The sequence below is a fragment of the Hippichthys cyanospilos genome, chromosome 9, assembly GCF_059441005.1.
Source record: "Hippichthys cyanospilos isolate Australia breed blue-spotted pipefish chromosome 9, RoL_Hcya_1.0, whole genome shotgun sequence".
In the NCBI taxonomy this organism is placed as follows: domain Eukaryota; kingdom Metazoa; phylum Chordata; class Actinopteri; order Syngnathiformes; family Syngnathidae; genus Hippichthys; species Hippichthys cyanospilos.
In genome coordinates this window covers 5,151,264-5,179,178 of record NC_142377.1, presented here as the reverse complement: position 1 = coordinate 5,179,178, position 27,915 = coordinate 5,151,264, and the positions used below count along the sequence as shown (strand labels likewise).

Genomic DNA, 27,915 nt, shown 5'->3' with positions numbered 1-27,915 from the left:
GAAGTTGGTATTTATGGTGTTATGGTGTATAACAGCTCTACTAACGATTCATATTAAGATAATCCAAGATGCCCTCTGTAAACCAGTGTAAAATACTTTGCCATGGCGGAGTTTTTTTTTGTTTGTTTGGGTTTTTTTGGGGTGTGCGGAGGGAGGGGGGGGTGCTGATTTTGCACAACAGTGGGCCTGCTCTGTGTTTATTTACTCTCACTTGCATGGAAAATGCACCCAAGGCTCCAATAGGCATTTATAGAGCAATTAAGGAGTGCGGTTGTTTACCAAGGCACTTTAATATTGCGGAAATACTCCACATGACTCTAATGGTTTCAAAGTATCGTCTTAAAATATTTTTTGTACTGCAGTTTTTCGTCGACCCAAAGAGGCAGACAAGAGGCCCAGGCCTCTGAGGGGCGGGCACTAGGACCTCACAACGCACGCAAAAGGAGCGCACAGTGTCTCGCTGTACTTGCTCACTATCAGAACAAGTTTCCAACAAGTGCAGTGTTCCGAGAGCAACGTTTGGGACAAATGACAAAGAATGTGCTCGTCTCCTCCCGAGCATCCTGTGGACGCTTGCTGGAGTATATTTCTATAATCCTTTGGAGGAGCAACAAGTCAAGCTTTTGCAGAGGTATACCACCATTTGACTTTAAACTCATTGGAATTATAGAAAAGTGCAATTCAACAAAAGTAGTTTCTGCAAACTTTTTACAGGTAAAAGACTGGAGGTTTAGTCAGCTTTTTATGTGCATGGCTCTTCATCTGAGGCAACTTTCTCAGGCTTCATTTGCACACTCTTTTTTTGTTTCCTACATTTGTGTTTGATGATAAACACAACCTGCTGGGGAAATTTAATGACTATTGTGCTATGGAGACACTTTCTGAGGCCTGAGCGTGTTGTAGATCCGCACCAGAGGGGAACCTCCATCCCCTGCGAGACTGTTGAAGCATAGCCGCGGGGCTCATCAGGTTACAACGTGGCCACTAGCAGAGCTGCACGCCTCTTCTCAGGAGGTACAAAAAAAATTCTTGCAGAGTACCTGAGTTTGTGTGGTATGTTGGCGTGGAAACAAGGAGGTAGCTGCAGGGCAATTTCCTCAAATTATGCCACAGAGCACAGCAAATGAATGATTGCATTCTTGTCATAATAGCAGGTGATTATACCGGAGAAGACTTGCTACCATTTGGATGTCTCCTAAGGAGAAGAATTGCTCATAGGGTTGATGAATTTCCTCAAAATCCATTTCTAGGGCTTTTTGGGTCCCCATGACAACCTGTACATAGTGTTTCATAGTTTGCATGCATACATCATCTTCCTCTGGGCGCAGTAAAGCATGAACTCCTGCAGATGGTTCGAGCGGTTATTGTTCCACAAAGACTATTTTCCTTTTTTTTTCCAGACAAAAGCCAGTTTATAATACTGAGGAGTGATGGAAAAACAAATCAGGGTGGGATATGAGAATGGTGGTCACAGAACATAAATTGAAAGATATTTCAACAAGAAAACGCTACAGGCTAGTAAACCATCACCATTCGTTGTGTTTTGTCTATCAATGAACTGTTATCCATGGGATGGAGAGTGTCAGGAAGTCTTTCAGGCTTGATAGTGAATCCATGTTGCCCTCGCTTTGTTTCTCTGTGGAGGGGGTTACTATAGTCATGAAAACTTCGTTGGAGGGGCGGCTTAAGTCATGAAACCTTGGTTGAGGGGTCAAGTAGCCCTTAACGTCTTTCTATTTAGTTTGTTGGCTGCCGAGCTGTCGAGTATTCTTGAAAATGCTTTTGCATCGATTCACTAGTCAAGTAACGGTGTCAAGTGGTATCGATAGAAGTCAAACACAAATCATAACCCATAACTTTAAGCCAGTGGTCAAATAGAGATATGTGCACCACTGGGGGTACGTGGAGGCATTCGTGAGAATTTAACAGGGTTTCATCTAGTATAAGAACATTTTGATCATTTAATAATTATATTATATTATTATAATTATATGGTTAGAGATAAATTGATGGATGTGAAAGAAGGTTCTATTTGAAATTCATGGTCTTAATTCACTTCGAAACACTGCATTGAAATACAGTATGAAGATGTTTCGTTATTTCGATGCCACAACAATAGATAAGTGATGTTTTTCATTTTCAGCAGTTCGAATGTGTTGAATGTTGGAGTAGGCCAAAATTCATAGACAGGTATGTGTTTTTAAAGAGTTAGATCAGGTTACTAATTTAGAAAGATGACTGTGAGGCAGTGTTATGATGTCATCGGTGGTCTGTTTATGATTGCTCCTCTTGCAAACAAATTCTAATATTCAGAAAGTGTTTGAGGGGAGAAAAATAATAGTTTACATTCTGAATGACACATTTATTTTATTCTTTGAGTTTGGTTTAGTAAAAGAGGAAGAGGTCTGCAATATCAGCACATATTTGTTTTTCTCCACAGTCATACATTTGTATTTGTTTTGCTGTGGTGCATCAAAAGATTCAAAACATGTTTTTTACTTGCAAACTCAATTCATGTACTGTAATTTTTAAATCAGGAAAATGATATTCATTTGAATTTTCAGTTTAATTACTTAATTTAAAACAATCATTAATTTACTAACAACTTTCAAACCATCCCATAACAGTCATTTTGCAAAAGAAGAACATTTGATTTTCTGGCAAGTCACTATATAGCTAACATAAAAAAAGTCATTCTAATCTGAAAAAGTGCTTTAAAAAATAATAATAATAATAAAGGTCAGCTATAAAAATGATGAAAATAGCACTCTGAACATACAGGTATTTTCTTTAATCTTCCTGTCACTTTTAAGCTAAGTACCAAATAGATTTTTTAAAATGCCTGAAAATGTGGATTTCCCAGAAAGCTATCACAGCCTAGTACAATTAGGTTCAAGAGGACATGAATGTGAAATAAGACATATTTTACACTGCCACTGCAGAGGGTAATGTATGTGATGTAATTGTTGTATTTGTTCTTAACAATCAAGTGTCTAGTTATTTTTTTTTATTTTTATTTGCTTGTATTTTTTTATTTGTTTGTATTTGTGATTGTATTTGTTCTACCACAGACTTCATTTTTGACACTAATATTAATACTAATACTGAAGTCTGTGGTTCTAAATTTGACTGAAAATGTTCCATACATTTGAGAAATAAAAACACAATTTCGCATAAAAAGGACTTTAGCATCCACTGTACCAGTGACATTATTATTTTCTTAATAAAAATATATACATCAAAAAAGTTCTGAAAAGACTCTAATGCAAAGTAAATACAAAACATCAGGAAACAAACACACACACACACACACACACACACACACACACACAGTAATGTGACAGTGACAATAACAGAAAGATACCGGGAAATTAAACACAAGCCATCTGTTGAAAAAAATGAGGAATGCCTAAACAAGACAAGAGTGGACTAAGAAGCTGATTGGAAGCTACTTGGGGATCCTTTTGACAAGCACAGGTGGAGATGAAAGATTTGAGAAAAATATCCATAACAAGAAACAAACCAAAATACACAGTAATCTAGGCAAAAACAAATCATGACACAGGAAATAATATTACAATCTTAGTTGCATTCTTTTGATGTTGACAGCCTGAGATGTGGTGAAGAAAAAAAAAGAAGCAGGACAGGTCCATAAAAAAGGGCGTCATCAAAATGTGTTGAATGTTGTCATAAAAAATGTCATAAATCACCACAGTTTTTCTGGCGTGTGAATTCAAATATCCCTTTAATCACATTTTAAGTATTTCTCCAAGCCAGAAGTTCTTCATCTTTCCAGAATTTCCCGGTTTAAACGGTAAAACAACACAACAGTCATGTCAAGTCAAGTTTATTTGTGTAGCCTTAAATCACCACAGTCTCAAAGGGCTTCGCAGGTGAAAAAGAAATCACACATAAGACTACACAGAACATTACAAATACGCAACTGCATTCTCTTGAACAAAGCTCTCAGAGGAGAAGGAGAAATACTCAAAACCCCCATCTGGGGAAAATAAGAAACCTTGAGAAAGGACCGCAGGTGGGAGGTGCCCCCTTCCAGGCTCAACAGGTGAAAAATAACACATTGTGTAATATCGAAGTTTAGAAATATGTTTTTAGCCAGGATTTGAAGATTTCTACTGAGATGGCTATGTGACCTTCCATAGGTCTGGTATTGCAGAGCTTTGGCGCACAAATTGGAAAAGCCTTGGATCCAGCGGACATCTTTTGTGCCCGTCATTAACAAACCAGCATTTTGTGACTCAAGTTGTCCGACGGAACATACGGCGATACTAAGTCGATGAGCTGGGAAGAAGCTAAGCAGTGTAAAAACGTAGAAGTAATTAACACCTTAAAATCGCATCTCAAGTGTTCTGGAAGCCAATGCAGGTTGGCGAGTATCGGGATAATATGATGAGAGAGTCCCGCTGTGTTTCAGCATCACTAGGAGACAGAATAGTGCGAGTCTTGACGATATTTCGAAGGCGAAAGAACACAGATCTCATAGTGTTCTTAACATGCATTTGAAAAGAGAACGTTGAGTCCAATATCATGTCGAGGTTTTTTGTTGAAGCATTTTGGGCAGTATTAAAATTACCCAGATTCAAAGTGGTATTCTTAAACGAGTGCTGATGAGTCCGAATGAAAGTTTAGAAAGCTCATTGTGTGACTTCAGTAGCATAGCAGTACCACAGCATCACTGAAATGTGGCAGCACGTGAGCACAGTCTTGACTGTCGAGGCTAGATTACGGTATTAGAATGCCTCGGTCTTAACGAGCCTGTGTTTGAGAAATCCCCTTAACAGTCTGAGAGAAAAAAGGCAATCTTTTCAAAGACATTTCTTTGGTTTCCCTAATGTTCATAGCCAAGCAATGTCCAACTGAATGCAGCACGGTTTGAGATGACCGCTGATCCCTGAGGAGCAATGGATAATATCTTCTTGCAGAGACAGACAGGCTAACAGCATTCCAATGGCAGTCCAACAGTCAAATTCTTTATTCTTGATGTTGAGCTTGTGTACTCGACCTCTTCTGGCCCACACATTGTGGAATATGCCTACAGGTAAAATTGCTGCTTCGGAGGATGCTTCTGATGTCTCTCCAAACACTTGGCAAGAAAAAAAGACAAAGTGACATGGGCCTTTACTCATCGGACATGTGCGAGTCCATTGTTTAGATTCTGGGATTATTGCTAATGCTTTTAAGCACGAAGTTGGCTAGAGGCGGAATGGCGTTAAAGACGTTTAAGGGTGGAAAAACCCAGAAAGTTGATTTGCAGTTGGTTTGTCTGATTTTTTGGAGGGTAGGCATGTGTGGGTTTAAAGTCATTTTAGAGAATTGATTTTACTGTGTACATTTAGTGTACATTACGTGTACATTTAGGTGACCAGTACAAACACCTCCTGTGTGAACGGACCTGGATTAGGTCCAAATTGTTTCAGTCTGCTGTTAATACAGTGATTGAATATTGTTTGGCACAACCCTCCTATGCTTCAACAGTTGTGAACAGAACCATGGATTGGAACTGAATGACGTAGCTTGTTGAATCATATTTTCAAAAACATACACAAATTGCTAACAAATGTGCACATTAATTTAGTTCCCGATGGCACCGCATACACCTCACATCTTTACATCTCACAAAACTCTCACAAGCACTTTAAGCAGTGTAAGATCAAGAGATTTTACTCGTTTCATGTCCTGTGGAAAATGCAGAGCTTAGCAACCAAATGAAAACATTTTTACAAGACTCAAAACTTAGAGAAAAACACACTGAACTGCTGATGTTTTGTTTTAATAGCCAAGTACAGAGGAACCTGAAGACTGAGGTGCCCTGTGTTGGTAGCCTGCCGTCCATGCGCTGGGTCTACAAAACATGTGCATCCACATTTTGGTACTAGCGCATTCTACTAGTATGTTCGGGGTGGACTGGGTGTCGCCGCCGGGCAAATGAAAAGGGCAGGCATCATAAGCACCCTGGCGGTGACCATTTAACAACATGTTGTGTACGAGGGTTATTCTATGTAGGCGATTTTGCCTAAAAATAAAATAATCAGATTTTTTTTTTTACACACACACACACACACACACACATATATATATATATATATATATATATATATATATATATATATATATATATATATATATATATATATATATATATATATATATATATATATATATCAGTAGTCATCAACTCCAGTCCTAGAGGGCATCTATCCAGCATTTTCACCTGATTTACCTGATTCATTCATTTGATGAGCTCATCAGGAAGCTCTGCAAGAGCACGATAACGATCATGATAGTTTGAATCAGGTGCAGCAGAGGAGGGTTACACTGAAAAAATGCTGGATAGGTCCCCTCCTAGGACCGGAGTGTGTGACCGCTGATATATAGTCTCCATCCATCCATCCATCGAGGGTACTTTACCGACATGTTTTCGATGCATCCCTCTTTTGACGCACCTGATTTGAAAGATCAGCTCATCAGGAAGCTCTCCAGAACTTGATAATTATCCTAATTCATTGAATCAGGTGCATCAGAGGAGGGTTTCATCGAAAAACACGCAGGATACATGCCCTCTAGGACAGGAGTTGATACCTGTGCTGAAGTGTGGCATCATGGTGTTTTTGACTTGAATTAGTTGATATGCCCATTTACATGAAGCATTTGTGCAAGGAACCCCAGGACATTCTTAGACAATTTCACAGAGACCCGCTCGCTAGCTTGTCAGATTTGAAAAAACACAAAAATAGCGTGCATCTTCTACTAAAGTGTTATTTTCATACACTTTGATGACAGTTTGAACCTTTTGGATTAACTGCCGTTGTGATGGTAAAAAACTATTCTTAAGAAGTTGCTTGTAAATGATAATGATATTGTTGTGCTTCCCTGACCTCACAAAGAACCATTATCCCCGAAAGACAGCAGTTTGTGTCAGCTCCTCCCTTGCTGGAATCCAACCTGAATTAGCCAGCCTTTGTGTGTGTTAACGACGGCAAGCATTGAAGCTTCCACACAGGCATGTCCCATCATCTCTCGAGGCCTCGGGCATTCTTCTCGCGATGGCAATACCTGCGTATGCAACGGCGTGAGACGAACTTACAGGGCTGCAACTTGAAAACTCCGTGCTCCGCTTTGGGAATCTTTCATCTGGATTCCACCACCCACTTACATACCGATGTACTTTTTTTTTTTTTTTTGACAATTAATGAATCCAAATCAAACACAAGTGAAGACAGAGTACAACTGCAATAAGGAGGAGCTGCCGAGATACAACAAGACCACACACACTCAAAACTCACACACAAACACACTATACCGAGTGACTCATTACTGACAACAACTCTTACGTCAAACTTGATCATTTAAAACAGGGTTTCCTCACCTTGTCAGTTAAGAATATATTCAATTTACAGTACAGAGAAAGATACATTTATAAATGTTGTGTTCCACCAGATATAAAAAAGAGGCTGATTAATCACCCGAGTCAAAACGTCACACCTGTACAAAGTAATAACGCATTTATCGGACCAGACACTTAAATGTTCTCAAAAACTGAAAGTGTGGCTTGTGATGTGATGTACCTTATGTACTGACATTTCTGTTTGTCTTATTTAATTCAATTCCTACCATTTACATGTTTTTATTCTTATTCTTATCTGCATCTAATCACTAGCAGACGTCTATAATATCAGCATAGCAGAACGAGACCTACCTCTGTCTCTAATAGTTGATGGGACTGAGCAAAAATAGTTAGAAAATGGTACGGCTGTTCAGTTGTCAACCAAGAGAACGTTAAGAATTAGCCAAGTAATAAAACAACCACCAGTCACCAGATTGACTAGCAATGTTTAAAGTTTCTTTTATTCCTTATTGGAGGATAAGGACGTAACTCCCATGTTGCAATGTAAGAAATGGAAGCAAAAGAAAAAAAAAATATATATATATATATATATATATATATATATATATATATATATATATATATATATATATATATATATATATATTGATTTTTGTGCCAATTATTAATTATATATATATATATAATTATATATATATATATATATATATATATATTGATTTTTGTGCCAATTATTAATTATATATATATATATATATATATATATATATTGATTTTTGTGCCAATTATTAATTATATATATATATATATATATATATATATATATATATATATATATATATATATATATATATGTATATATATATAATATACATGTACTGTATACAATTAAAAACATTGGAAATAAAAATTATAGAAAGGATTTATTTACCTTTATGTGACAAGATGCTATCGAAGTGTGATTTAACGTTTGAACTGCTATTTAACTCTGCAAAATTCTTTTGGTGATATGTATGTAATATCGATCCACCCATTTTCTATAAAAATAATGTTGGGACTAAACATACAGGCATGTTCAATCTAAATCTTCAAGTTAAAGAAGGGATGTTGCAGTTGCTAGACAATTAAAAAAAAAATACATTTTGTATAAATATCTGATGTTATGACCTGCGGCTTATAGTCCAGTGCGGTTTATCCGCAAAACATGTTTTTTTGTTTGTTTTTATTTTTTTATTTTTGCTGTTGCAGCCTATATACCGGTGTGGTTTATAGTATATATATATATATATATATATATATATATATATATATATATATATATATATATATATATATATATATATATATATATATATATATATATATATACATATAAAACAGAGAGTTGTCTGAGTTGTCATTGGGAATCAGTTTTGAGCTAATTTAGAAGATTTGGGATATTGAGCAACCTACATAATATGGTTTTGTTTTTATGTTTTTTTTTTTGGTTGTTTTTTTGGGGGGGGTCGGGGGGGGGGGGACTATATGACATTGATATCCGTTATCAATGTTGCATCTGTAATCCTTTATTATTTTTTCCGAGTCCATCAACGGGTCCCTGTCCAGAAGAAACATATGCCTTGTCGTGCCCCTCTGTGTTTTTGAAGGGTTCCGTTTTACTACTAGAAAAGCAATTGTAATAATAATTTTGAGGAAAAAAAATACTTAACACAGACCTCCACTGGGAGAAACCACCAAAACATTTAATGCAATGATAAAGTGCATCTACCTTGACAGATTTACAAACAACTTGTGCGGCATTCTCTTTCCAAGAATAGCTACCGCCTGCTATTGTTTAGAGTCCATCAAAAGCACTAAAACGCAACATGCAAGCACAAACTATTTGCCCTGGCAATCCTCACAAATCCCACTGAGGGACATGCAGAGCTATAAAACAAAGATCTGCTCTACACTTGTTCTACCCCACACTGGCTTCAACTTAAACATGTTCTGATTTATTGTGTTTGCAGCACGATGACACTCAGAGTGGTTAGCGTGGTAGACAAGGTGACGGACTCTCTGCAAAGATGGCCAAGTGTGGAAAGAATGACGTAAAAGGCGAATTAATTCCTTTTGAGGCGGCTGAAATTATAACTTCATGGTCCAAGCGTTGCTATTTTTTCTGGCAGAAGAAGTAGCCGTCCACCGCAATCAAGGAAGCATTGGAAGGGATAGGTTTGGATTCCCAAGCATGTTGATGTGAAGTTCAGCTCAGGTGACAGCCTGACTAGCATTCCATTAATGATGAAAACGTTGAAAGACGAAATCGCCATTCCTCTATTTGGGGAATCTGATGTGTTGCCTTTAGTAACAGAGTCAGAATTTGCCTCACATGTTTGTCATTGAAATTCATTATATTTCATGTCAACCGGTATTTAAAAACAACAACAAAAAAGCTGTTGTGGGATAATGGAACATTCCTTCTAGAGCTGGTTTTACTTATCCCTGACAGCATGTATTTTCATAGATTTTCTTACTCCGATGTGTGCGTGTGTGCGTTGAACAGGAAGTGCCGAGTCTTCTTACGAAAACGTTGCAGATTGTAAATCACGCTCACAGTTGTGCAGTGAGTGTATTGTGTTACACGGCGGAGGATAAAAACAAATGTTTGCCACGCTTGTCCAAATGTTACCTACAGATCTTCTCGCCATCACAGCTGCCACTAAGTTTGAATATTTGAATAGAAAGTTGGGATCTAGTTGTCCATGCTGCAGAGGACCAGACCAACATTTAGAAGGAAGGGACATGGGGAAAATTATTTTGAAGTTTAGATCGGATATTTTATTTTATTTTTTTTCACGGTTAATGGGGGCCGAAATCAACAACATAGGACTGAAAAACTCAGTAGTGTTTTAATACGTTCATTCAGCACATCTGAATGTCGGCCATTTTTATGGGCAAAACATGGTCTGCATTTATTTATTTATTTTATATCCAATCCTGTCAATTCCATGAAGGAAACGAGGCAAGCATTGTACCATTGTTCCCAGGTTGCTTTGTTATTCTGTTATTTTATCGATCATTTTTGGATTTTTATAGGTTGAAGTGGTTGAACATGAATGTGCATATGAATAGTGGCGGCTATTGTTTTCAGGCATTTATCAATTTAAAGATATTTTTTAACTCCATTGGTAAGCTGCAATTAGCCTCTGCAAATGACTCACTTGCAAGTGGCGGGTGCAAGAGACTGCCCAGTCTACGATATAATAACATGGTGCAATGCATTGAAATTAACCAGGGAGATTGTTTTGACAGGCGGCTCAGTGGCAGAGTTTTTAGCACATCCGCCTCACAGTAAAGAGTCTCGAGTTCAACTCCAGTTCGCTCAGGCTTTCCTGTGTGGAGTTTGCATGGTCTCCTTGAGCCCGCCTGGGTTCTGTCCATTTTTTTTTTTTTTTTATTTACCCTAAAGGTACAGTGTGTAAGATTTAGAGCTTTTTCAGGAAGAAATTAAATGATTGTACATTTGAAAACATTGCAAATTAATGTGTTCTTCATGGCCAACAGTTTTTTTTAAATATAATCGTAGGTCTAGTTATCATGAAATGATCTTACATAGGGGGTGACACTTCTCCGGAGGCGGCCATGTTTGTTCTAGCAACTGACAATGGTAAATGCAGCACCTCCATGCTGTCTGTGGTGAAAAACGGTCTAAATCTTACACAATATACCGTAGAGTGTGATTGGATGTGTGAATGGTTGTTTGTCCCTCTATGTCCTGCAATTGGTGTCCCTTGCCTACTGCCAGTAGACGACCGCTATAGGCTAAAGCAAGCCAGTGAGCCTCATTAGGATAAGGAAGAAGAAAATTAAGAAAATGAATGGATTGTTTTGACAAATATAAGAAAAAACACAAAAATGGCAACGCCAGATATTTATAAAATTATACAAAATAATGTTGCTCTGTTTCACTATGATTACCTCAAATACCAAAGGTACAGTATGTGTTGGTATACGGGATAACAAATCATGCTCAGCCTATGTAAAGCTTCTCTGTATTGTGTCCATAACTTTGGGACTTCTCAAAGAAAGAAAATCTGACACAAAAGAAATCGCATGTAAACTGCTTATTTCCTTATGGTCCAAAAAGGTGAGCCATGGAGAGGCTCATCGTGATATTTTCAGAGGTGGAAGTGGGCATAAGTAAAAATGTGTGAAGATAAATGATAGTGCTGATTGATCATCGTTCCTCTGCTGACTCCCACCAAACATGGGAAGGGGGCTTGGGGTGGCTTTATAGCCGACTAGAAATGGGTTAGGTTTAGGGTTATGGTTAGGGTTAGGGGTTAGGGTTCGGACAAAAAAAAGGATATTGAATACAAAAATGTGAGGCATCAAAACCCAAACCCTTGCATCTTTATTTAGTACTTGATTGGGACAGCTTTAACCAAATACTGTAACTACCTTCATCGAATGTGGCATGGATTCTACCAGGTTGAGGCATATCACAGAGATTACGGAAGATGGACATGCTTCAATTGTGGCCTTTAGGTCTTCTTTATCTTTTGACCTCTTCCTGTGCAGTTTTCTCAGGACAGTGCCCCACAGATTTTCTATGGGGTTCAGGTCAGGTGAGTTTGCGGGCCAATCGAGCATGTTAATCCGAAAGTGATTGAATCAGGACGTTGTACTTAACTGTGAGCAGGTGCTAAATCCTGCTGGAAGATGACATCTACATCTTCATCAGGCTTTTTCCACCGAAGCGAGCATGAAGTGCCCTAAAATGTCCTGGTAGATGAGTATGGTTATGTTTGACTTGGTAAAGCACAGGAGACCAACACCAGCAGCTAACATAGAGCCTCAAGTCATCACAGACTGGGAAAATGTAACACTGTACTCCATGCATCTACTGTGCTCTTCTCTAGTCTTTCTTTTTCGTCTGGGACCTTTGTTGCCAAATGAGATGTGAACATTGCCATTATAAGAATAGAGGACTTTTGACGACTTCAGAATGTGACCAGTCCTTCTTTTCTCTCTGGCGCTGCTTACTCTTGAGCGCCCGTGTTCAGCATCTGCCAGTGTGTTGTTTCTCTGGATGGAAGCAACAATTCCAGTATCAGTCCACTCCTGATGAAGTTCCCCTATACATTTGAGTGGCCCTTTCCCTGATCACCCCCTCTAGCTTTCAATCATTCACCAGACTTGTAAACCATTTTCTTCCCCACTTCTTTCCACTTGACTGTCTGTTAATGTGCTTTAAGAGAGCGCCTAGCTTCTTTTGTTGCCTCTTTTTGTGTTTTCCAACCTTGTGGAAGTTTAATGACAGTTTTCCTGCATAACTGTCAGATCAGCAGTCTTATTTTTATCTCCAAAATGTTTTCTTTTTATTGAGCAGATTGCAAGAAATGATCTAGCATGCAAATGTAAACATAAACATTAGAGTCACTTTTCTGGCTTTTGTTTTAAACTGTGTTAAGTATTTGTAATTGTCACTTTTTATCATTTTCTTATGCAGTCAAGTCAAGCGCTCAGGCTTTTTATGGCAATCTGTGTCCTGAGTTTCTTCCAAATCTTGTAGTTTTCAGAGTCCAGTTTTGTAGTCGTTTTCAAGTTTTGATGTTTGTAGTGCTTACGTTGGATTTTTGTGTTATGAGACTTTGTGATTCTCCACTTCCATGTCCTGTCAACTCCCAGATCCAAATATTTCTTCTCACATGACAACACATAAGTAATGAATAAATAAAGAAAATAAGTATGAGGAAAATTAGGAAGGCTAATTTGTAATGCTTTTTATCTAGACCTTCTCGTGTAGGTCCAGCATGGTGGCAAAGATTTATGAAAAAAAAAAAAAGTACTGGTAGTATTCTTTTATTATTTTTATTCTTCCCTGTGATTGGCTCCTTTTAATGGTGCTACAACAGGACTAGCATGAATGTATGCAGAAATGTTTTCACAGACACACACATACGTGTGAAAAGAATGATTGTACAGTACATGCCCAGTTAAAATCAGAGCCAATCACCTTTCTTTATTTAATTTTTTTTATTATTTTGAAATAAAAACACCTAACCTCACATGACTCATACTCCGCTGTGCTGGTGCAAAAAATGTGATTCCCACATAATCAAATTCTTAATGTTCGAAAACAAATTTTCCCAAAATATGTATGAACCTCAACTTTGACCAAAGCTGCAGTTTGCGGTGCAATTTAAGGGTTTTGTTCTGATCTCTGAATGTGAGCGTACTGGTGGCTTTGGCAGATGATTTTCCCTTTTTCTTTTTCAATTTCTCCTCCGTGCCAAGATACAGTAGATTTTCCTTGAATATTATGCTAGAATATAAGATTTGTCAGACATCCAAGTTCATAGATTACCATCATAAATTATTGGAACAACACATATACTGACTTAACAAAAACTGGAGACATTAAGTTTTGAACAAGGACGCAAGCCTTTGTGAAGAAAAAACAAATAACTCCTAGGTGGAGGTTTAAAGTCCCTACGTTGGCTCATGAAAAAAACAATTGCCTGGGGAAGGAAAAGACAACACAGTTGTCATAGCAACAAAATGAGCCTGACTTACTCACGACTGTCTTCACACTGTTATTCAAGTTGTCTCTTGAGATGACATCACCACAGACGGTTTGACATTAACTAAGGGATTTGCATCCACTACAGAAGATGGGAGCTACTGAAAATATGCCGACGTGTTTTCCACTTGATATTTACAGCCCTTGTACTACTGCTGCATGACTATGGCACTGGCATGAATGCATAAAGAGATGTTTTCATACATCTCACTCTTTCTGTGCATTGCAAATAGTGAATACCTACTGAAAGCATTTAACAAGACAGGCTTGTCTTTCATAAATAAATATATTCCAGATAGCTTGGGGGTTGGAATGATAGGATGGATTGATGGGCAGAAATTGATGTATTTAAGAATGATGGCTGAGGGAAAGCCATGAATAGATGATGGCTGATGGCTTGTAGACGAATGTGTGTGTGTGTGTGTATATATATATATATATATATATATATATATATATATATATATATATATATATATATATATATATATATACAGTCAGCCCCCTGCTTACGAGCATCCTGATTTGCGAACATTCCGCCTTACGAGCGTGGATCAGGGAGAATTTTGTCCTCCGCTTACGAGCAAACCTCTCGTCTTGCGAGCATTCCGTCAAACCAGCCATTGAGTATGTAGAATTGTTCTCGCCTAACTGCGTCAATATATTCAGCAGTTGCGTCATCTACAATCATTAATAGATACTTATGGCGGTAACGTGAACGCTATTGCTCTTACAATCTCACACTGACTGTCTCACTCACGGTGTCTAAATATATTACCATTTAAGTGTAGTGTTTGTACAGCTAAAGGGAAAAACAGCTGACATGAAATTAAATGTGCCGATTGCAGGACAAAGAATTGTCATTGGTTTAAATGTGTGTTTTTTTTTTAATTAATTGTCAATACATTCCAACCGTTTAAAAAAAAGTGCGAATAATTATCAGTCAGTCAAGGAGACGCCAATATGCTATTGGTCGATTAAGGTCACCCGGTCTCACTCACGGAGATGCTATTGGCCGGCGTCACACGTCAATCACAGAAATGCCGATATGCTATTGGCCGAACGCCTTTATCTAGCTTGATGGGACAGGATGGAAGGAAGTAGACAAAATGAGTGAAAAACGGAATGTTTTGAAGACTTTGCAAACTTTCTCTGTTAGACATAGCTTCTAAAATTACTAGCAGCGGTAAAGGAAGAAATAAGAGGATGATGTTTTAGTATCTCCGTGATTTGCACCATGACTGAAAGAGTTACTGTAACACTGTAAGACCAATAGCCTATATGCGTTGCCGTATTAACTCAAGAGGTTAATCTCTGCACCCTATTACGGGTGATGATACAGCGCCATATAATGGTTGCTAGACAAGATTGCATGTCAGGTTAGTCGGCGATCTCCCGATATGCATTGGGACAGCGTCATTGTTGCAATTTTGTGAGTTGTAACCAAAGGTGAACTGACGCTCGAACAAGCCATAAGTGTGCTGCCTAGTAAATGCAACACACACAACCACCTCTCCGCTTCCACCGTGCTCAATTCACGTCGGGAAAAACAGTTGACATGAAATTAAGTGTGCCGATTGCAGGACAAAAAATCGTCACAGATTTAAATGTGTTTTAATCAATAAGATGTCAATACATTCCAACCGTTTAAAAAAAAAGTGCAAATAATTATCAGTCAGTCAAGGAGACGCCAATATGCTATTGGTCGATTAAGGTCACCCGGTCTCACTCACGGAGATGCTATTGGCCGGTGTCACACGTCAATCACAGAAGTGCCGATATGCTATTGGCCGAACGCCTTTATCTAGCTTGATGGCACAGCTGGTTGGGATGGAAGGAAGTAGAGAAAACCCTGACTGAAAAAGTTACTTTGACACTGTAAGACCAATAGCATATCTGATTTACCGTATTGACTTAGAGCATTCATCTCTGCTCATCTCTGCTTATCTCAGCACAAGTCACGTCTTTCCAAAGGTAAAAGTCATTTATCCTTTGTATTTGTTATTTAATGCAACTGTACAGTAGATTATGTCACTTAATATTAATTTATGTATACAGCGTGATGATTTTACCTAAGGCTTCTGCGCGCGTTGCACGCACTCACGAATTAACATGGGTTTGGATTGCCCGCTATACGAGCAATTCGAGATACGAGCGTAGCCGCTGAACGGATTAAGTTCGTAACCCGGGGGCCCACTGTATATATATATATATATATATATATATATATATATATATATATATAAGGTTATGGCGTCCCTGGCGTATGTTTTTCTTCACGTTACGATGTGGAATACTGAATTTTTTAGTCCCCTCTTTAAGGCATTTATCCCGCTTTACGTAAATCAACAACTGTCATGATTTGTGGGGTTGGTTGTGTTCTTTTGCCTCTCTCTTGAGGTGTTTTTAGTTAATTGCTCTTATTTTCTGTTGGCGTTGCCATTATAATGCTGGTCTGTTATTGGTCAGATTCTGTACTCCCTGAGATACTGGTCTACTATTGGTCAGCGTGACGAGGTCGTGAAGATGCTCGTCTGTTATTTGTCAGCAAACGGGGTCACAAAGATGGCTACCTAAAGACTTGATATCGTATGTGCTTTCAATATCGTATTCATTATGCATTTTAGTGCTTCATTCAAACTTGAATCGGTTATCCATGAGTCCCAAGATTGCCAGTGATGTTAAAGAAAGAAGTTAGGGTGGAGATAATCAATAAGAACAAAGAAAGCTAAGCTAGCCTTACTCGGGAATATGGGCATAACAAGTGTCACTCAACGGTAAATAAATCTTATATATTTTTTTTTATTTATAAAGTTATTTAATTGTATGCATGTATATTATATATAAGTAGCACTTACTATACTATTTTGATACCAATTTTTAATATGTATATACAATTTTTATGTTTTTACCTGGGGTTTTATATGCATCAGCTCATTAACATTGGTTTGGATTGCCGCCATATGGCGAATTCACGTTCCAATCCCAACCGTGGAACGTATTAATTTCGTAAACTGGGGGCCCACAGTGTGTGAGTGCATGTGCGTGTGTGTGTGAGTGTGTGTATATATATATATATATATATATATATATATATATATATATATATATATATATATATATATATATATATATATATATATATATATATTATATATATGAATGAATACCTAATACCTAGTAAATACAGCTGTCAGAGAAATACATGATATAATGCATTTATTATTTCCTAATCACCTGTGTGTCAATACCAGTAATTTGTTTTTCCAGTTGAACATATAAATGGTAAATTATTGGCATGTAAGACTATATACAGAATATTCAAACATTCAATTTTTTTTATTTGAATTCTCAGTAGGATATTGGCCACCGAGCTTAACGCTGGTGCATGGCCCAGTCTCATGAATTCTTGTAACCCACCAAGTTGAGAAGTAACTGCTGACTGGACATTTTTGTTTCTTTTTACGAAACCACGGAGACGTTTCGCATCAGACGTCTGTTTTCTATGAGCAACCTTTTGCCATCATAAAGGAGGCCAACACAAGTAAATGACACAAGATTTACATATCGCAAAATTCCCCACAAACTATAATTCAGCTTGAATAACTTACGATAAAGACTTCCTTTGGCTTTTCTTTTTTTTTTTTAATTTGCAAGGGCACATTTTGGTTCTTTTTTTCAACGGAGTGTCAATTTTAAAACTGCACACTTTAAACAGGACTGTGTTTTGGAGTGAATACTCACAAAGGGCTATATCTCCTTAGCTTAAAAGATAGTTTAGCATGAAATAAAAGCTGTTATGCATTATGCATCGTTAAAAGAACCAAGTTTGACCAACCAACCAACTTAATTTACAATTAATGATGTTAATGAATTTCCAACATGAGATTGGGTTGACTTCCAAAGCTTATGGGTGCTATTCAACTTCCTATTCCTGGCTGGACAAACAGGGAGTCACAAGCAACTACTCTTTAGAAAAATCCTGCATTCCAAAAATATACATTTTCATTTTAGAATCTAACTTAGGCCCTGTGATTGACTGGTAAACAGTCCAGGATTTTTTTCATCTCTTTGCCGAAAGTTACTGGGAAAGCTTCCAGCACCCATGAGTCTAATGAGGACATGTACTTAGAAATTAGATGGGTGGCTAGATAGTGAAAATGGCCAGTGAGTGTACAGTATATGTTCTTTATTTTGCTAACAATTAACTTGATACAACAGTGATGGCAAAGATTAACCCTAACCCCAGCACTGCAACAAGGCACAGAATATTTACTGCGCATTGGCGAATATTTCACTGTCACAAAGATTTGTGGCCCGTTTACTCGGGGTAGCACATTGGCTTACATTCCCCCGTCGGCTTGTCTCGCTGTGCACTCACTGAAGGCAAGACACCATATGATAGTAACAAACAACCGTCGTGGTCTGTCAGCGGGTATCGTGTCACAGGCGAATGAAAACATTCTGTCTGATCCCCTGACATGATGACACAACAATAGCAAATATGTCTGCTTTATTGTGATGGATCTTCAGGCAGTGGCGCTGAGCGCCAAAAACATTATAGTAGACTAGTTTGAGCACTGGGAACAAACTAAGACATCTTCACAGGGACAAATATTAGAATTTCTCCAGCAAATAACCTTGCTCGCCCTAACCTGCTTTTGAGGCTTGGGTATGTTCGCTATGTGAGCATCCAGTGATGATGCTAGCAATGTGTTTATAGTATGTTTATGAGGACACTAAATACAAGCTCTGTCTTATGTCTCAGCAGACAAGCTGAGGAGGTGAGGTGTGCTGAAAGGGGGGCCACATGGCAGGAGCCCCGAGTGCAGCACGCAGCTTGATTTGTGTACTCTAGGTACCACGGTGAGGCGCTTCCGTTCCCAAGCGGACTCTTTAAAGGTATGAACGAAGCACATCAAGAAGCCAAAACAACTGTCATTTTCACCTGTGGTGGCTGCACTTCAGAAAGTGCGCTGTGTATATGTGCCACACACTAAACATAAAAATGTATTTAAGCCCCTGTCCCTCTTTGCAAGTGTATGGAATGAACGTTCACATCAGGGGTTTGTTCAAGGTCTCAAACATTTGCCAAGTCATCCTTCAGTTTCATGTCCAAATTTTGCTTCCCAAAGAAAAAACATCAAAACTGTTTGATGATGTCTTAATAACCTTTGACAAATGCTATTATTGATGTTATGACCTCGAATGAACCCTGATGAGAGCGACACCGCTACCTTCTCCCACACGTTCCTCATTAAGATAAGAGATTTAATCAGTGGTGTTAGTGCTATTTTAGCGGGGCTGAAATATCCCTTAAATAGCTCTCAGGCCTCCTAAGTGATTTGGTTGCATTTTTACAGTGTTATTTATTTAAAAACGAAACAAAAACAACAAAATAAACGACCAAATGTTCAACGTAATCTGATCATAAAATCATTTTATGTAAATATACACCTAATTCGTAATTTTACATATACATCGAAGTTTGTAATATACACCTATTTCAACCTCTCGAGTTCCTAGTATATTTAGCATTTTCACTCATCTTTCAAGGGCTACAAAATATTGTGTGCTATGACTATGTGAACAAAAGTGGTATCACACGAATTACAAGTATGTAATATATGTTTTGTATGGATGAAAACACCGTGATCCAGTGGTCACAGTCAACACTGCAGAGCTCAATTGGCTTTATATTGGATAATTACGAGTCAAGGATATCAGCTACTCTGACACGAATTGACAAGAATTGTATTATTTGTTATTTTTATTACTATTTTAAAAGATGAGAATTCACGTCTGTGACACTGAAAGAGTTAAATATGAACACACAGTTGTATCATTACCCTTTTCTTCAGGACACCCCTTACCATGCACCTTTTTCCAATCCATTTCAGTCAGGGTTACAACAACAAATAGAGGGCGTTCTTATTTCCTGGAAATCTATCCATGATTCTTCTGTGACTCAACTTCATATGGCAATGTAAAATGGCCGTCTGTGGCTTCATTTTCATTAACCCAAGTAAGCGCTAAAAGGCATTGTTGGTCTCAACACTAAAGCTAATTTGCTTGGAAGCATAAAAAGAGAGAAAAAGCTCCTCAAGGATGGACATTTTTCCGAGAAAGTAACTCTTCATTCTTGCTAAAATGGGGATTAACAATTAATTAGCTCTTGCCTAACAGCAGGATGTCTTAATAAAAGTCTAAAGGATTTTCACAGAATAAAGTCATATGCAGGGTGTCTAGGAATCAAGGTTCATCCTTCATGTAAGGCATGTGGTACTCATTTTGGCACATGTGTATGAAAATCTAATCCCTGCAATATCAAATACATTTGGGAGCAAACAGTTTTTGTGCTGTGAGCCAAAATGCCATTTTAGGTCCTTATGGTCTATGCACGAAGTCACGACAGCATAATAAACAGAGATGCCACCATTAAAAACATATGGCATTTTGATGCTTCTACTTAAGAGTAGCTGGCGATCGCAGCTTTTTGATTTTGATTAAATTAAGTCCGAGATGGGAAAGTTTACTCTGCATTATATTTTGTCAACTAAAAATGTTGGGCTTGGCTTACTTTGTGACAACACAGTGACCCTTGTTTTCATACAGTTTTGCATAGACTAAGCGGCTTCAGAAAATGGATTGATGGATGTATTCTTTTTTTTTTTCTTTAAAGCTACGAATATATATTTACTTTGTTTTTGTAACGTGAAAAAACATGCTGAAATTACACTATGGCGATTTTCAGCTTTTTCACAGTAAAACTGCAAAATGTTTTGCTCATGCGCTGGGTTCGTTCGCATCATGTACATTATCCTGAAGGCTAAACCCCCTCCTCAGTGTCATAAAACTTAGTGACGCCCCTGGCTTTAAGTAACTCTACTCTACAGAAACAATTTCAGAAAAAGGCAGCTAACAAAAATTTTACTTGGTTGTTTGTTAGGCCTGGATCCAACTGTTTTCACACAATCCCTTAAAAAGTCAAATTTATATCACGTTGCCTTTTAACTATTTAGCAAAGAGATACAAACATGATCAACTTCTTTTCACCATCCCTGCAATCGGGCATTTTTAGCTGCAAAGCCACATGTTTCTGTTTATCTGTTTATACCTGTGATGGCGGGAAAGAGTTGCACAATGTGCTTTTGTAAGCCAGAGTTTTAATTGCATTCTGCATCAGACAAAATAAATACCAACATGGCACACAAGCTCTGCTTGTGTATGAAAGGAAAAGTACAAAACTGACATGTTGCATTCCTTTGGTTTCACTCACTCATGCATGACCCTGGAGCTCATAGAGAGGGCCATCACGTGTCACGTTAAGTTTAATTAGAAGTGTCAACCATTTGAATGCGTACAACAGAGAAACCCGAGGCCCACCCCTTCCACACAGGGGCAAATCATGCCAAAATATACCTACCTGACAGAGGAGGCCGCCGACGGCACCATCACGGGTGTCGACACGCCTGCTTGCTTCCTAGCCGCAGTCCGTTACCACAGAAAAGATTACACTTATGATAAATGACACTTTCATGGAGGGTTTTGAATACAATATGTTAATGTGAATGAAATTTATGCAGTGTTGGTTTCGCAGATGATTAGTCCAACTTATGAAGCATACCCCAGTCACATTCAATTAGTCTAGTGTCACAAAATGGTTGGAAAAAGTATCTTTTCAATATGTATCTGTGGTGAGTTGGCCATTTCTGCCATTTCTTTTATGGGAACTTGACTTGTGGAGGATTGTTCTGTTTGGCCCAATTGGTCGCGGTGCCTCAGATTGTTTGTCTTTGTTGTAAAAATGAGGATATTTAACTGAGAACCACTCAAACTTCCACAAACCCCGACTTGTTATGAGAGTGAGAGGCTACTGTCCCGCTGGAGCGTGAAGACATTTGACAACAAATCAAAAAGTGTAGAAAAATAACTCAGTGGCGTTGTTTTTCCACATTGAAAATAGTTGTGTGTGAAAATGAAGGAAATATGTTAAAATGAGGTACTGGTTCACACTAACCTAGTGTGTGGCGTACTCGAGATGACTGCACAGTGTTCCTTCGTTTTTTGCGATTAATGATGACCAGAAAATTCCCGCGATAACCGCATGGTAAAATTTGCCCTTCCATCCCCCAGCGGACATTGTACGTACATGTTCAATTAAACCTTGACTACCTTTCATAAGCCCAGTATCTCTTAACTGTAATGCAGAGGCCAAACAGGCATGTCTCTCTCTTTTGACGCAAATGTATTTTTACTGTATTTTACAACACACAGGGCATCTTGTACCTACAGCATTACCCTTGCATTACACCCTTGCTCATTCCCCCCACCTATTCCCCACAATTCATTTTAATTTTTCTCAAGCCCTGTCTCCATTGACACTTTATACCCTGCACTGCTCTACCCTGTGCTACTCTACTCCACTCTACACCAAAGGATATAGTGTCCCCACCCCCACGCCACTCCCGCAGTAACTGTGATTTTTGTCAAATAAATTAGAGTATAGTACGGCAGATAACGTCGGTGGGGAAGGGGCTTTATAGAGCCAGGCTCAGCCTGTGCTGTCACACGCTCATTCCCTCATGCATACGCTCACACCCCACTCCCCTCCCCCATATGTCTCCGCATAGCTCTGTCACTCACAGCCACAAGCATACTGCTTTTAAAAGTTGTGAAGAATTGTTGCCAAAACGTATGTAACGTGTGTAATGCAACGACTCTCCAGATGTAGAAAAACATAAGCAGTGGTTTAGTTTTAAACAAAAGTGCCTTTATTTTCGGCTGAACGAGATCGAGTATTAACAGGCTGTTAGAGTCCACGTTAGGACTGAGCATGGGAGGGTAATAGCAGTACAGGTATCCCACGTTTTTCACGGTTAATGGGGATTGGACCCCCCCCATCCCTTATTAAATTGAAGCCTGTAGCTGACCAAAGATGATAACAGTCAGAGTTTACCCTTGAAATTCAAATTTATTACAAAAGAAAGCTCGGAAAGAGATGTATAATGCTCTGTAACTGCTCCATTCATTCTCTCTTTTGTGTGATTTTGCGGAAGCACAGCTCCCAGCGCGACCACGAGAGTTGCGGCCAGATAACAACTGGGCAGGAGGGCAGGGCAAGAGTTGTAATCTACTCCTATGGTGGCGCTGGGAGCCAATCACATGATCAATCACAAATATAAAATTCAGCTATTGTAACGTCCGTAGCCTCTTTTTTTTCGAGCAGAAGCGAGGTTAATTTGTGCTAATACTGACTGATTTGGAAATGATCATAATTTACCTCCACTTTGCGTGACAACCCAGTTAGAGATATCACCCCAAACCATGAGCCACTTTACTTCACTGAGTGTATGGTGCTTATATGGTGATGAACAAAGATTAGGGGTTAGGGTTAGTTTCCATAACATATTCTCCCACGTTTGAAAGATGCCGGAAGTGCCGGAAATTGTCTTCACGTGTACAGCCAGTACATGCATGTAATTTCTGTAGCTCCTTCAATATTGCAGTCATCTCTTTGCAGGCACAAACACAATAGTTTGATATCTTTTTCTAGTTTTTGACTGTCTTTGTTGTGTTCCGCGGTATATTTCAATGTTTATGAAATTCTATTGAATATTAGACCTGAATAATACCGGTGTAATTTCCGATAATTTCCGAGGTAGAGACTCGTCTGATGCCATGGCAACTCTCTGCACTGACAGAAGTAGCCACGGCTCACCACTGTTTTATTGTGTATTTGACTGAGAATGCATAACTTGCCTCCAACAGGCGGTTTGCCCATGAGGTCGTCTATGCTGGTCCTGTTGCTTTTCTTCAGTGCCCAGGCTGTGGCCTCTGTCGGAGAAGACTCAAGCGCCAGCGCCTCCAACTCACCGCGGCGGGACTCAGGCGATGCCGCCACCGCACCTCGAGTGGACCCCAAACTCTTCAGCAGGCGCCGCAGGCTCTCCCCCAGGGTGCTGTTCAGCGCCCGGCCGCCCGACGCCGAGCCAACCGGGTCCCATAATGGGCGGAGGAGCCGGCGGCGAGCGAGCCAGCCTCAGCACCGAGGCGTGTACTCTGTGTGCGAGAGCGTCAGCGTGTGGGTGGGCAACAAGACCAAGGCCACGGACATTTCGGGTAACGAGGTGACGGTGCTGCCGGACGTCAAAATCAACAACGTCAACAAGAAGCAGTACTTCTTTGAGACCACGTGTCACAGCTCGCATGCGGGAAACTCGGGCTGCCTGGGCATCGACGCCCGACATTGGAACTCCCATTGTACCAATTCGCACACGTTTGTGCGGGCGTTGACGTCTTTTAAGAACTTGGTGGCGTGGAGGCTCATACGCATCAACGTGGCCTGCGTGTGCGTGCTTAGCCGCAAGTCGTGGCGGCAATGACAAGGAAAAAACAAAGACTTCTGCACAGAGTAAATTATTAGTATTATGCCAAAGTATGGGGACTGCATTAACAGCATATATTGGCAGGCCTGGACCAAGCACAATATAATTTATGAAGAAAAAATAAATAAAATAAATCTGAAAAACTGCCAGCAGATGCCTTAACATGGCGGCAAAGCACAAATTTGGTTGAAATGTAAGCGTGTAGGGTATGTCTCAACTCTCTACATCCATTTCTTGGCATAAATGTATTGGATACTACAAAGCCCAAATCCCTTCAGCGTCATTTTAAACTCATTTTACAACAGTAAAAAATAAAAAAATCCCAGATGGTCTAATTACATCAGAAAAATCCCACACATCTCGTCCATTTCAGAAGTTTTGGAATGGCAAAGCCATTTCCTTTGTTTCTGTTGCCTTTTAGATGTTTGGGTTTCAGGTCAAAAGATGAATGTGACAAAAGTTAAAAATTCAAGCTGTTATTTCATTATATTGACATCTAAATGTGTTTAACAACTCACAACAGAGCATCTTTTGTTTGTTGCTACCCACTTATCAAGTGAGAACAAGTTTTCGAACAGACATTATTAAATAACCAAAAGTGAATTAGTTTTGATATTTGGTGGCATACTTGCAATAACTGCATTAAACTGGCGATGCGTTGACACCAGACAGGTTCATCATTCATTTGAAATGCTATTCCAGGCCTTTACTGGAGCCTTTTGGCGTGGGACCTTTCATTCTATTCTTTAGGAGGTAAAGTGCATGCTCTAATGAATTAAAGTTTGGTGATTGACTTGGCCAGTCTGTGTTCTCCCAGGTTTTCTGTTGTGATGGCCGTTTTGCGTCATTGTCTCATTGTATGATGAGGCTTCTCCCATTTAGTGTGGGTACATTTTTCAGTAACTTGTGAAATAAAATGGTTTGTGGACTTCAGAATTATTTCTGCTGCAACTCTCGTTAGCTTCATCCTCCACAAAGATGAGTCATGACCTTACCTTCAGCATTTTTTACAGATGTGCTCGAGTGTTTTGGATCATAAGCAGATCCTATCTTTCTCAATATTTGGACTTTTACATGACTTTGGTAGAGTTTAATCTTCATCTCATTAGTCGTGGTAACTTTGTGCCAAAATTGTGCGCCTCATCTCTGTGCCTCTTGGCAAAATCTAATCTGGACCACCAATTGATTTTACCAATGTGTAGGTTGCATCTTGTGGTGGGGCTCATATATTTCTTCTCTTGAAGTCTTCTTCGAACAGTAAATTGTGATACCTTCACCCCGCTCTGACTGACTGTTGTCTTTAGGTGCTTCAGAGCTGTCATGATGTGTCAGTCACCAACTGCTGTTATTACCCTTGGCTGACCTGTTTGGTGTCTTTTGCTCAGTGCATCAGTAGTTCTTTTTTTTTTCATTTTGTATTAGTTTGGCCAAATATTTCTGCATTATGTCCGATCATTTTTTCCTTCCTTTCATCTTCAAATTGTTTCATTTTCTCCCATAGACAGTAGTACTCTTTTCTTCATGACTGCTCAACAACAAATAAAGTTTTCACATGTTGAACCCCAAAGCTAAGGCAACACCTGTAGAACTTAAAAACACTCATCAGTCACAAGAAGAGGCAATACTTTTGCTCAATTCAAAACTGGGTGAGTTCAAACAAAAGGTGTTCTGTTCTGAGTTGTTTAACACATTTAGATGTAAATACCATGAAATAAAAGCTGAAATTCTGAAAAATTTCTCACATTCATCATTTGATCCTGTAACCCAAACGATATTAATAAACAACAAAAACAAGGATATTGATTGCCATCTCAGGACTTTTGGAAGGGACTGCACATATGGCGAAGACTCTCTGGAACTTCCACTAACGACCGTGGCTAAACTTAGTTCCTACCTGACATATAAAAATTTTACACCAATTCACACTGATGAGTGACAATTTGATTTTTACAGCAAAAACAAGTGGGAAACAACTCCACAAAGAAATCCACATACTGTCGCTATGTGAAAAGACTGTGATGATGCAATTGTATTTCAAATGTTATTCAATCTGCTGTCAAATGGTAGATTGATCTTAAAATGTTTCAGAATAGTACAATGATGTTGAGTAGTGAATAAAATGCAGCTAAAGACAACACGACTTTCTGCGAAACAGCAGGTTTAAACTTGTCACAGAGGCAGCTAAGCAGACAGCCCTCAAGACAGCAACACAATCATACTGCAAATGTTCTTTTTTACATGGCCCAGGTCTGATATGAGGAAAACGTTTTGAAACTATTGTTTATTATTTATTAAACATGTACATTATACTGTACATTGTGTGTTGGAATTCAATCACATTGGCATTTAAGCTAGTTTTGACTGGATTGGGGTAAAATATAAGACAAAAACAAATGTCTATAATTAGATGAAATTTTGACATTTCTTCCATGACCCTAACCATCACAATAAGTGTTTCTTGAAATTACAGTTTTGGCTATGATCAGTTTTATTATTATTATTATTATTATTATTATTATTATTATTATTATTATTATTATTATTATTATTATTATTATCATTTGAAGTGATTGTGTGATTGTGTGAGTGTCTAAATTCATGTATCCGTGGCCTTTGGATATTTTATTTGTAGCGATCTTGTCGTTAAAGTAGTTGTTGTTAAAACAGCAGAGATTTCCGGTTTTGTTTTTCAAACAAAACACTGACCTCTAGAGGAATAATTAAGTAATGACGCATCCGGACAAGCAAGTGCTCCTCTCAAGTTCCGTCTGCGCGTGCTAATTTGACTTTGCAAAGCCCCATAAAAAAATTAACAACCAGTTGGTTAGGACATATTTAAAGATACGGCACGTAACATGTATCATTGAAACAGGACATGCTGTTTTTTGTTTTGTTTTTTTTTGCATTTTTTTTTGTCTTTTATCCTTATTGGGAAAATGGCGCGGCATTGTGTGTTCCACCGGCAACATTTGACTCGAAAAAAGATAACCCTCTCAATTGTGAACTTTTTTTTTCAAGTCGAGCTGTGATAGATCCATCACAAGTGAAGATATACGGTAACAGGAGTGAAGCTACCGGCGGACAACTTGAGTTACCGCCTATGGAGTTGCTTAACTGTAATTCATTGACACCTCCGTGGTGGTTTCGCAAACAATATATATTTTTGTGTGTGTGGCAAAGATTCCGTAATGTACGATAAACGGTTGTACGAGAGCCCTAAACGCAAATTCCATCTAGAATGGAATTATACGTTTTCTCTTATAAGGTATACCTCCGAGTGCTATTCAAAGAATTGTCTGCATCACGATGTCAAAATTATGAATGATAAAAGTGAAAACACAGTCCAAAAACAAAACATCGATGTGAAATGTCAACCTCTGTAATTCTCATGCTCAAACAAGTCGATGCAATCAGAGTCGTTCGCCCTCTGCGAGACTCTCGTTACTCCATACGGGTATCCTGACGTGAAACGTGCCAACAGTGTTTTCATCAGAAAAAAAGCAGGGCCATAACAGAGGCAACGCAAGATGTCTGGTCTTTGCCTTCAGCCACGAGAACCTGCTGGCTGCACTGTCGTCTGAATTGGTGTTGCG

At 38.7% G+C, this 27,915-nt stretch overlaps 1 protein-coding gene across 2 annotated transcripts; it reads left to right on the top strand.

The window, feature by feature from the left end:
- Positions 1-489: 489 nt before the first annotated feature.
- Positions 490-26,279, top strand: ngfb (nerve growth factor b (beta polypeptide)). 2 transcript variants are annotated; one of them, XM_088422956.1, is made up of 3 exons: positions 490-631; positions 18,706-18,836; positions 23,706-26,279. In XM_088422956.1, the coding sequence occupies exon 3, from the start codon at positions 23,717-23,719 to the stop codon at positions 24,317-24,319; it is 603 nt and encodes a 200-aa protein (XP_088279082.1). In that variant the 5' UTR covers positions 490-631; positions 18,706-18,836; positions 23,706-23,716; the 3' UTR covers positions 24,320-26,279. The 2 variants fall into 2 exon arrangements, 1 of the variants encoding a protein (XP_088279082.1); XR_015866570.1 differs by lacking the exon at positions 23,706-26,279 and having other exon boundaries at positions 497-631; positions 18,703-18,752.
- The last annotated feature ends 1,636 nt before the right edge of the window (positions 26,280-27,915 follow it).

Excerpts from the sequence above, each read along its gene's own strand:
- ngfb (XM_088422956.1), top strand. The coding sequence starts at position 23,717 with ATGAGGTCGTCTATGCTGGTCCTGTTGCTTTTCTTCAGTGCCCAGGCT.